At 37.4% G+C, this 12,501-nt stretch overlaps 1 protein-coding gene across 1 annotated transcript in view; it reads right to left on the bottom strand.

Moving 5' to 3' along the window:
* Positions 1-1,467: 1,467 nt before the first annotated feature.
* Positions 1,468-12,501, bottom strand: part of PPA1 (pyrophosphatase (inorganic) 1) — a 42,135-nt gene continuing 31,101 nt past the window's right edge. The window contains exons 6-11 of the mRNA XM_005882731.2: positions 11,479-11,605; positions 6,882-7,009; positions 6,530-6,615; positions 3,662-3,731; positions 2,404-2,446; positions 1,468-1,818 (exon numbers count right to left, since the gene is read on the bottom strand). Of these exons, the coding sequence (XP_005882793.1) occupies positions 1,787-1,818; positions 2,404-2,446; positions 3,662-3,731; positions 6,530-6,615; positions 6,882-7,009; positions 11,479-11,605 (486 nt within the window). The 3' untranslated portion in view covers positions 1,468-1,786. The remainder of the gene's footprint in view (positions 1,819-2,403; positions 2,447-3,661; positions 3,732-6,529; positions 6,616-6,881; positions 7,010-11,478; positions 11,606-12,501) is intronic.

The raw sequence follows: 12,501 nt of genomic DNA, 5'->3' as shown, positions 1-12,501 counted from the left end.
TTCCCTCTCTCTCCCACTCTCTCTAAAAATCAATGGGAAAATATCCTTGAGTGAGGATAATAAATAAATAAATAGAGAAGATAGCAAAAAACTTTAAATGAGAAGGCACATTTAAACAACTAGTTAAACAATTCTTGATAGAGACTAAAGTGGGAGGAAGTACTCTATGTGGTAGTAAGGCTTACCATGCAGCTACAGAAATCCAGACAGTGTGGTACTGACAGAGGAACAAACACATAGATCAGTGGAACAAACAGAGGACCCAGAAACAGACCCATGCATCTGATATTTAACAGAAGCACAAAACCAATTTAATGAAGAATAAACTTGCAACAAATGGTACTGAAGCAACTGAACGTCCTTGGGAAAAAAAAAAAGAACTTTGACTTAAACCTTAACACCTTATACAACAACAAACTCAAAATGGACCATAGACTTAAATGTAACACTATAACACTTTCAGAGAAAAACAGGAAAGAACCAGTATCTTGTAGGATGCAAGAACTTACATAGGTGATTAACTTGTATAGAATATATCATTCAAATGAGTATAAAACTGGGAAATCCTAATAAGATCAATGGATTGAATAAAAGCCAATGTCCTGGCTGTGATATCATACTATAGTTTTACAAAATCTTACCTTTGGGGGAATCTAGGCAAGGTATAGAGAGAATCTCTCTATTATTTCTTACAGCTGCCTGTGACACAATGATTTCATTAAAAATTTCAAAGTGTGTTAATGCTTAATACATAATGTGAATAACATCTCTTCACTTTTAAAAAAAATATATTTTTATTGATTTCATAGAGGAAGGGAGAGGGAGAGATAGGTAGAAACATCAAAGAAGAGAGAGAATCATTGATTGGCTGCCACCTGCATGCCCCACACTGAGATTCGAGCCCGCAACCCGGGCATATGCCCAAACTGGGAATTGAGCCGTGACCTCCATGTTCATAGGTCGATGCTCAACCACTGAGCCATGCCAGCCAGGCTCATCTCTTCACTTTTACAAATGAAGGAACGGAAGTTGGGTGGGAACTGACCTAAGATTACAGAATTAATAAGTAGATGGGCTAGGATTAAAAATTCAGGTCTGTATAGGTCCACAGCCCATGAACTTAATCACAAAGCTATTCTGGCTGATAACTCACAGAATAATGTAAATAACTTAAGAGTTCAATTAGTTGCCTAGAGAAGTAAAGAAGGTAATTATATCACTTGCAAAGGTGAGCAAGGTTGTGTTTTCTGCTAATATATAAATTTAAAAGCTTCTGCTTTACAGTGGGATGGTAGGAATTGGGCAAGAGCACAGTATCAAGACTACTGTAAAAATAAGGAATTTCACTCTCAGATTCCTAAAAGTAAAATCAGTTTTAGTCTAAAAGTTATTAAATTTTCATTGATAGAAAACAAACAACAAATAGCTTGGTAATGTCTGGCTTTAGATTAAAATGAAAATATAAGACAAATTTCAGCAAAATAATTTTATTTTCTAACACATAGTAAACATATACATCCAATATCTCGCATTTATTCACAAATGACTTCCAAATTCCAATAACTGCTTTGATATTTAAGCATGTGCTAAAAGTTATCTTAGCTGAGATGAAAAATGCTTTCATATGGATAACAACTAAATATATTGGATTGGTCACAGCAGAATTTCCTTTGTTAGTTAGATTAGTTCTATAAATTTAAAGCTTAGAAAAGCCACTACTTTTGCATCTAATACTTCCAGATGAGTATGATGCAGTAATATCAGCTTGTATTCCAGAGAAATTTCCTTAGTTTTTCTGGTGATGGAACCATTTATCCACTATATTAAGAGAAAAGAAAAACAAATTAGAACCCTCATTAAGAATAAAAATATACCCAACATACAACAAAGAAGAATATACTTGCTTTAATGTATCCTACTATTGATGACCTTAAAACAAACTTTCAGACTTGCAAGTTTCACTATGGCAAAAACAGGCAATTTACCAGTGTTTTCTTTTAGGCTTCGTTACTCTTGATACTAATCATATAAACATGTGATTCTCATTAGAGGAACCTGATAGCGAATTCTAAATCTATAGGGGGAGAGAACTCAGTTCTGGGTGAAGCAGCCTATGGCCAGAAGGGGACCCAGAGCCCAGCCTGCTCCAGTGTCCACGAAGCATGTAGCCAGAACCCAGAAAGTGGGTCATGGTGTGGAAACGGCTGTGATTAGGGTTGGCACCGAAGGTGGTACGTACAACCATCTTTCTTCCTACATACATTATGAAACTCTACAAATGTTTCTTCTCCCCTTCCTTCTCTTTCTTTGTATGGATGTGGTATGTAAGATTTATCTATAGATATAATTTTCCCACACATTCACACAAGGTTTAATGTAATTTTACTAGAATATTGTTCTTACCATCTGCAGGTATTGTGCAGGCAGATTCACATGGTGGTGGTAACTAAAATAAAATGTTAAAATACATTAGTCTAATTCTTTTTTAAAAAACTAAAAAAAGTATACTGACAAAAATGAAAATGAATCTGAACAGAAGACAACTATCCTAATTTTTAGGTTCAAAAAATAATAATTTATAGGAATGCAAGGTTTGCTCTACTGCTAAAAAATGTTAACAAACTCAAGCCTCTTTAAATGACATACATGAGAATAAATAATAAAACTAAATGTATTTTTGAAATAAAGAATAAAAACTGATTTACACACATAGTGATTTAATATATATTATATATATATAAAATGTAGGCAGAGTGTTCTCATTGAAAAGTTATGATTGCCAACCAATAGCTTTCCCTATCCAATTTTTCTTATTCATTTCAACTTTGTCAGGATTCATACATAAAGATAAATATACATTATTGGCTTCATTACTAAATTATTTTTCCTTTTACTCAATTAAAAAGCAGTATAAAATCAGACCTAATTTTCTTTTGTTTTCCTTATTTAATATTGTAAACAAGAATAAACTAGGATGATCTAGTTAAATATGTTAGTTAATCTGAATCAGATAAAAAATAGTACAAAAACAAAATTATGTCTTTGATAAAGAGTTTACTGTCTTAGCCCGGCTGGCGTGGCTCAGTGGTTGAACACCAACCTATGAACCAGGAGGTCACAGTTTGATTCCAGGTCAGGGCACAGGCCTGTGTTGCAGGCTCAATCCACAGTGGGGGACATGCAGGAGGCAGCCAATCAATGATTCTCTCTCATCATTGATGTGTCTACCTATCTCTCTCCCTTCCTCTCTGAAATCGATAAAAATATTATTTTAAAAAATTTTACTGCCTTACATGAAAGTCTTTTCTAGGATTATGAACCGCCCCTGCAACAGTACCTAAAATGTGATAACTTTAACTGACCTTGACAAGTAAGTTGCCACTGATTCTTTTGTGAAACATGGCTTATAATAGGTACACAGGCACTTGGGTTAGTAGTACAAATTGTACTAGTTTGCTACCTGCCCAATTTAGGGTGGACTAGGACACTACTCAGCTTTTACATGCAGTCAAATGTCTGCTTAGGTGTGTTCATGTTTTGTAATTTCAAGACCTCACACAGTAATATGCATACAGGAGGTACTCAAGTACTTGGTGAAAGCAGTACTTTCCCTCCCCATTTAGCACCATATTTATCCTTTTTCAAGGAAGCATTTACTTACAGCATCCACAATGGCTTTGGCAGCATCGGGATCACACTTGAAGGGGCTCTCAGACACTGTGGTATTCATGCTATTAAATAAAACAAAGGTAGTCATGAGTTGCAGTAACAAAAATTCTCTCAAGAGTTAAAAAACAAGTTGAAGATGGTAGGTCAGAGGAGATTCAAGTTTAATTTACTTGAACCTCAGGTTTACTCAAGTTGCAGGATACAAAATCGGTATACATAAACTGTTGCACTTCTATACATTAATAACAAACTATCAGAGAGAAATTAAGAAAATAGTCCCATTGCCCCAGCCAGGTGGCTCAGTTGGTTGGAGCGTCGTCCCATATACCAAAAAGCTACCTGAAAAGATGTTTAACATCAATAATCATCAGAGAAATGCAAATCAAAACCACAATGAGAAAATCTCACACCTGTTAAAACTACTGTCATCAAAAAGACAAGCGACAAAAAGTGTCAGCAATGATGTGGAGAAAAGGGAATCCTTGTGCACTGTTGGTGGGAAATGTACACAGCCACTATGGAAAACAGTGTAGGGATTCCTCAAAAAACTGAAACTTGAACTAACATATGATCTAGAATTCTACTTCTGGGTATTTACCTGCTGAAAATACTAATTCAAAAACATATATGCACTATCATTGAAGCATCTATATAGTTAAAATTCTAATATGCAAATAGACCAAACGGAAGAACAACTGAACAACCGGTCGCGATACGTGTGCTGACCACCAGGGGGTGCACGTGGAACATCTGGCCGGGGCAGGATGGTGGAGCAGGTGAGCAGGGGTGCCAGACCAAGGCGGGGCGCCGGTCGCTGTCATCGGGGCCAAGCCTCTGGTGGTTACTGAAAATTCTTTGCTCCCGCGCATGCCACGGTACCACCCAGCACTCGCACCTGCTGGCGGCGCCTGGTGCCGGCCCCGATGGCCTAGCACTGTCAGCAGGTGCGAGCTGCGGCTGCTGGCTCTGATCGCCCCTGAGGGCTGCTCCACCTCCCCTGCTCCTGAGGGGCGATCGGGGCAGCAGCCACTGCTCGCCCCCGCTGATGGCACTGGTCCCAGTCACTGCTCTGTGCCGTCAGCGGGTGCAAGTGGGGCCGGCGGCGGCGGCAGGAGCAGGGCTGCCAGCAGAGAGGGGACCGGGTGCCGCGGTGGGAGGGGCTGGATCGGGGATGGAGGATGGGCCGAGACCTGCCCCTATGCCCACTGCAGCCTTGCGGTCCACAGTCCTTTCAAGGTGCACAAATTCGTGCCCTGAGGCCCTAGTTATTTATAATAGCCAAGACATGGAACAACCTAAATGTCCATTGATGAATGAATGGGTAAAGAAAACGTCATATTATTCAGCTGTAAAAATGGAATATTATTCAGCTATAAAAAAAAGAATGAAATCTTGCTATTTACAACAACATGGATGGACCTTGAAGACATTAAGTTAAATAAGTCAGACAGAAAAAGATAAATACCGTATGATCTCACTTATACATTTGACCCTCGAACAACACGGGGCTTAGGGGCACCAACCCCACCCCCATAAAGTGAAAAATCTACATATAACTTTTGTTGTTGTTGTTGTTGTTGTTAATCCTTGCCCAAGGATATTTTTCCATTGATTTTTAGGGAGAATAGAAGAAAGAGGGAAAGACAGAGAGAAACACTGATGTGAGAGAAACACATTGATTGGTTGCCTCCTGCACAAGCCCCGACCTGGGCCCGGGCCAGGGAGGAGTCTGCAACAAAGTCTGCAGTCTGACGTTCTATCCACTGAGCCAACCTGGCTAGGGCCACATATAACTTTTGACTCCGCCAAAACTTAACTAACAGTACTGTTGACCAGAAGCTTTACTGATAACATAAAGTTTATTAGCACATATTTTGTGTGTTATATGTATTCTTACAATAAAGTAAGCTTAGAGAAAAGAAAATATTAAGAAAATCACAAGGAAGAGAAAGTAACATTTACAGTACTGTATGAATTTATTGGGAAAAAAAAATCCACATGTAAGTGGACCCAAGCAATTCAAACCCATATTGTTCAAGGGTCAACTGTACATACATATTCATTCTGTAATCGGCCACCTTACTGAATTCTTTATTTTTTCTAGGGTTTTCTGGGTACACAATCATATAATCTGCCACAATATGCTTCCCCTTTTCAATATTCCAACATCAAAACACATGATTTCTTCATTGGCTACTATTTCCAGAACATTAGTTAAGAGATGATAGTGGACATTCTCTTACAAATCTTTAAAGACCTCAGAGGAAGTATATTGCCCTGAACATCAGGAGCCAGATAGACTTGAGTACGAGTCTTAACTCTGAAAACACTTTGGGATGACTCTGGTTAAGTTTAATCTGCCTATTCTCTGTTACATGCTTTGCAAACATTTACTGCTCAGTAAATATCACCTACTATTAGTGGCAGTAAAGGTTGTGTGCATGGTAGATACTGGTTATTTGTGATACACCTTACACATTCACATCAGAGAGTACATACCCTAACACTCCACCTTATTTTACCCATTCCATTCTGCCTCCTTAATGCCTTTCCCAATCTCTTACCCTCAGAATGTTCTGATCTCACTGTCCCCCTGACAGTTTTAGTTTGTCCTTTTCAGGTATCTTATGGGCACTTTTCAAGTGTTTACCTACCTTCCCACTCACTTGAACACTAAATGACAAAGAATACACAAGTGCTAAAAATATCAACTAGGAAAAATATTTTTGGAAGGAAGAATACATTCAACAACAGAAGCTCTTTTCTAAGTGGAAGTGATGACACTGTGTTATGGTCGTTAAAACCTTTGGAGCAAGCTGGTCTGCTTTATGTGTTAAACATGAAAAGAGTGAGTGCTTACCAACTGATTCCTTTTCCATCAGTTTTCTTTGTCACTAATGCTCTCCAATAGTCATGAGTGCTTTTAATAATGGCAGTTGCAAAATCCTATAATTTGAAGAGATATGCATTACGATGTTAGAAAAGTATTCTTATCTTAGTATCACCATTTTCCCAAAGCCTGATAACTTTGTCTCTTTGAATCATTTCCTTGAGTCAAAATGGAAGAAAACATTCAAATGAATAAATCAACATCAAGTCATGTCTTTAGACATTTTTTAAATGATCATATAGTCTTTAAATGGTAACAGTAGGTTAAATTATAAGTCTCGATACAAACAGTCTTAAAGCCACAGTTCTGAATGACACATTACCTTATCTTTAAATTCCGCATTGAAAGAAAACTGGTTCTCTGGTTTTCCATCAGGAACCTTGTACCTTCTGAACCAGTCCACAGTAGCTTCCAGGTAGCCAGGTTTCAGCCGCTTGACATCATTAATATCTTAGAAGAGAATAAGCAGATTCCAAGGTGCATACGTAATTATTTATGTGATAAAATATCAAGTACATCTTTCCTTTGAAAGAACTAAGGGATGGTTATGAAAAAAGTTCAAGATCACATTAGAGATAACCACCTTGTTGAGAAGGGAACACATATACACACTAAAAGGAAATAAACTAGTGTCTTAGAATACCTCTGACACTACGTGGTCAGAGAACAACCAGTACAATAGTAACTTCTATTAGATAAGAAGAAGGAGAAGTGATTGGAGCTACAGAATGAAAGAACAGTTTGGCAAACGTTTGGACAATTTCTATGAGACGGACAGACGATACTAAGAAAGACAGGTTGAGGCTCTATTCAGAGCCTCAATTCACCACAATTACATACTAAAGACAAGAAAAATGGATGACACTGATGACTATTGATGCATTACATAGTAAATGTGACTAGACTATTCTAATTATAGTGCAGTATTGACATTCTATATCACCATGCTTTTGTTCTGGCCAACAGCAAAGTGTTCTGTTTAAAAAAACTTTTTAAAATTTCTGTACATCCATCAACTTTAAATGATCAAGCTGCCCCTCAATGTAAGCAAACAGAAGATACAAGTGCTAAAAATATCAATTAGAAAAAGTGTTTTTGGAAGGAGGAATACATTTAACAACAAAAGTTTACTGGTGTTTGTATAAAATAACTTTAAGTCCAATTTATATCACACACAGTTAAAGAAGTTTCATGCATTTTGTTTCATAGTACCACTAAAAGTATGAAAAGTTTACAAAGTGAACTGGGAACTGTTTAAACACTGATCAATTTCAAGGAACTTATAATAATTCACATAAAATGTGTCACGTAATACAGAACTAATCCGAAAATCCAAAAATCCCAAGTATGGGGTATTTCCCAAAAAATTTTCTGACCAATTCTCCTATTCTTCAGGCACCAAGTGAGTGTCCAACAATTCAATTTAATAAAGACACTACTGGAATTAGCGTCTGATCCCACAAATTAAAGGGCTCAGTCCCAAAAAACTTACCCCATTGTACATACATCTTTGCATATATTTATGAGGAATTCCATGGAACAGACACTCAGAAGTGGGTCAAAGTGATATTGGTCATAATACCAATTTTCTATAAATGCTCTAAAAAACAATTTTATTTGGGATATTTAAAAAATATTTCTCATGTAGAAGATGAAAGTTTATTCTCCTTTCAGATGGTACTTTTTATCTCACAAACCCTGTTCACCTACGGTCTCTCATTTGCTTTCCCCACAAAATGGTATTTACAGATAATTTTGAACGTTACCAAGTTAATATACAGCTAATAAGTCAAAGAATCCACATCTCAGCACCTGGTCCAATGCTCTTTCCAATAAGAAGAGAAATATTTCTTTTATTAATCTTAACAAGACAAATCTTAACAAGATAAAAAACCTTTCTTGGCACTACCTGGTAATGACAGAATAATAGTGCTGTGAGATCTCCTAGCTTACACAATTGTGATTGAGAAATGTCAAATATCCACAATAGGAAAATTTATAGAGACAAAAAGCATATTAATGGTTTTCAGGGCCTGGGAGGAGGAAAAAATAGGAAGTGATTGCTTAAAGGTACAAAGTTCCCTTCTGGAGTGATGAAAATGTTTTGGAACTATATAATGGTGATGGTTGCACAACAATGTGAATGTACTAAATGCCACCTAATTGTATACTTCAAAATAGTTAAAATAGTAAGTTTTTTAAAAAATGTATATTATTGATTTTTTTTTTTTTACAGAGAGGAAGGGAGAGAGATAGAGAGTTAGAAACATCGATGAGAGAGAGAGAAACATCGATTAGCTGCCCCCTGCACACCCTCTACTGGGGATGTTGCCTGCAACCAAGGTACATGCCCTTGACCGGAATTGAACCTGGGACCTTTCAGTCCGCAGGCTGACGCTCTATCCACTGAGCCAAACCGGTTAGGGCTAAAATAGTACGTTTTGTGTAATGTTAGTTATACTGCCAAAAAAGGGGGATGAAGTACTGAACATGATACAGTATAGATGAACCCTGAAAACATTATGCTAAGTGAAGCAAGCCAGACACATCATCATATGAACTCATTTATGTGAAATGTTCAGAATAGGAAAATTCATAGGGATAAGACAATAGGTAAGTGCCTGCCAGGGACTGAGAGAAGAGGGAGCAGTGTGTGACTGCTAATGGATGTGGGGTTTCCTGCTGGAGTGGAGAAATGTCCTGGAATTAATAGTGTTGAAGAAAAAGAGAGAGCAAGGGATTGAGGACCTATTTGAAGAAATAATGACTGAAAACTTCCCTAACCTGGTGAAGGAAAAAGACACACAAGTCCAGGAAGCAAAAAAAGTCCCAAACAAGATGAACCCAAAGAAGCCCACACCAACACACATCACAAATAAAATGCCAAAAGTTAAAGACAAAGAGAAAAGCAGTTAGTTACCTACAAGGGAGCTCCCATAAGACTGTCAGCTTATTACTCAACTGAAATTTTTCAGGCCAGAGGAACTGGCATGAAATATTCAAAGGGATGAAAGCAAGAACCCATAATCAAGATTACTCTACCCAGCAAAAGCTATCATTTGGAATTGAAGGACAGATAAAGAGCTTCTCAGACAAGAAAAAGCTAAAAGAGTTCATCACCTCTAAACCAGTATTACATGAAATGTTAAAGGGCCAATAAGGAGAAGAAGGAGAAAGGAGGAGGAGGAAGAGGAAAAAGGAAGAAAAGTATGAATAAAATGGCAATAGCTACATATCTATCAACAATTACTTTAAATGGATTAAATAATCAAAAGACACACAGTAGCTGAATAGATAACAAAACACCACCTTTACATATACTGTCTATAAGAGACTCATTTCACATAGAAAGACAAAGACTGAAAGTAAAGAGTTGGAAAAAGATATTTTGGGAACAAACAAAAGCTGGGATAGCAATACTTATACCAGACAAAATTGACTTTAAAAGAAAGACTATATAAGAGACAAAGAAGGAGCCAGTAATTCCACTTCTGGGTATGTATCCAAAGAAATACAAAACACGAATTCAAAAGGACATATGCACCCATATGTTTATTGCAGCAATAAATGAATGGATAAAGAAGTAGTGTAGCCCTAACCGGTTAGGCTCAGTGGATAGAGCGTCCACCTGCGGACTGAAGGGTCCCAGGTTCGATTCCAGTCAAGGACATGTACCTTGGTTGCGGGCACATCCCCAGTGGGGGCGTGCAGGAGGCAGCTGATCGATGTTTCTCTCTCATCGATGTTTCTAACTGTCTATCCCTCTTCCTTCCTCTCTGTAAAAAATCAATAAAATATATATATTTTTAAAAAGAAATAGTATAGATATACAATGGACTATGACTCAGCCATAAAAAAGAATGAATTCTTGCCATCGGCAACAACGTGAATGGACCTAGAGGGCACTGTGCTGAGGGACATAAATCAGAGAAAGCCAAATGCCATATGATGTCACATATGTGTAGAATCTAAAAAACAAAATAAACAAGCAAAATAGAAACTCATACAGAAAACACTGTGATGGGTGCCAGGTGGGAAGGGGTTGAGTGAATGGATGAAAAAGGTACAGGGATTAAGAAGTACGAACTGGTAGTTACAAGTAGTAATGGGGATGTAAGAAGTACAGTACAGCCCTAGCCGGTTTGGCTCAGTGGATAGAGTGTCCGCCTGCAGACGGAAGGGTCCCGAGTTCAATTCCGGTCAAGGAAACATGCCCAGGTTGCAGGCTCAATGCCCAGTAGGGGGTGTGCTGGAAGCAACTGATCAATGATTCTCTCTCATCATTGATGTTTCTATCTCTCTCTCCCTCTCCCTTCCTCTCTGAAATCAATAGAAATATATTTTAAAAAATAAAATAAAAAGTACAGTACAGTCAATAATATTTTAATAATTATGTATGTTGTCAAATGGGTTCTAGTTTTATTGGGGTGATCACTCTGTAAGTTATATAAATGTCTAATCACTGGGCTGTATACCTGAAACTATAATATTGTACATCAACTGTAATAGAAATATTAAAACAATTTTTTAAAAGGAAATCCTTAGGGACTCTTCTGTGCTGTCCATAAACCTTTCTGTGATGATATAAACATTTTAAAAAAATGATGACTTCTAATGGCATGTGAATTACATTTTAATTAAAACAAAATTTTAAAAATAAATAAATAGACCTGCTGAGGGCAAGCATATGAGGAAGGAAAGGAGAAAACAGTAAACACAAACTATCAGACTTTTGTCTTTCCTGGAATGAAGGAGAAAGTTTACTCAGTTAATTATAGAAGTTCAGCATTAGAAATAGCAATGCTTTGCTCCTCCGCTCTTTAAGAGTTTGAAGGCATGAGCTTGTAATTCTGTCGTTATAGGTTAAGTGGTGCATCAGATGTAAGCACAAATACTTCAGACTCTTTACACTTTCTTACCATTATAATTGGCCGCATCAGGATCATCTGCATTGATGGCAATCACTTTCCAGTCAGTTTCCCCTTCGTCAATCATAGCCAATATGCCCAGAACTTTCACCCGGATTATTTCACCTCTTGCACAGACCTGAGAGTCAATACCACAGTTAGGACAATACCACAGAATGAAACTTTGGAAGAAAAACTTTACTTGATGGATAGTAGGAAATAAGGAAGACACCAAGTTTCTGCAAACTTACCTTAAGATTGTTCTTTTAAGCAGTTTTTTAAGAACTAAACAAGTAACTGCCCATCAGTCTTATCAAAGTTGAAAATGTACCCTTACTACTTATAGGTCCTAAGAAAATCAGTAACATGATTCAGGGTAATTAATCTTTCTTTCAACCGTCATTGATTGTGCCAACCCCCCCCCCATAATTTTGTTTCAAATATATATTTTAATGTGCTTTTATTTTATAGAAGCCACTGAGTTAGACATCATACAATATGACTGAACATGATGACTTAAGAAACTCAATGACAAGTTTCTTTTCAGTTGCTTACTATTTCCCCGAGCCTGAGAAAGTTCATAAAGATATATAACTACAGTTAGAATCTTAAAGCAACCCTTCTTGATATAGGAGTCCCTACCATCAATCTCCAACTCGTGAGGTTACTGGGCTTGAGTCAATTGCAAGGTTTGCCTTGTGTTGAGATGACATTTGCTTCTTAGTACCCTTCATCTACTGACCAGTCATCTGCCTTCTAAAGCAGAACATGTCTACTTCTTCCACATATATAGGGTGTCCGCCAAAAATATATACACACTTTTGCCCTAGACCAGTGGTTGGCAAACTCATTAGTCAACAGAGCCAAATATCAACAGTACAACGACTGAAATTTCTTTTGAGAGCCAAATATTTTAAACTTAAACTATATAGGTAGGTACATTGTTATTAACTTAATTAGGGTACTCCTAAGGCTTAGGAAGAGCCACACTCAAGGGGCCAAAGAGCCGCATGTGGCTCGAGAGCCGCAGTTTGC

Source organism: Myotis brandtii, unplaced genomic scaffold (genome assembly GCF_000412655.1).
Source record: "Myotis brandtii unplaced genomic scaffold, ASM41265v1 scaffold735, whole genome shotgun sequence".
Lineage (NCBI taxonomy): Eukaryota > Metazoa > Chordata > Mammalia > Chiroptera > Vespertilionidae > Myotis > Myotis brandtii.
The sequence above is the reverse complement of the archived record's forward strand: the minus strand, read 5'-3'. Positions and strand labels throughout refer to the sequence as shown.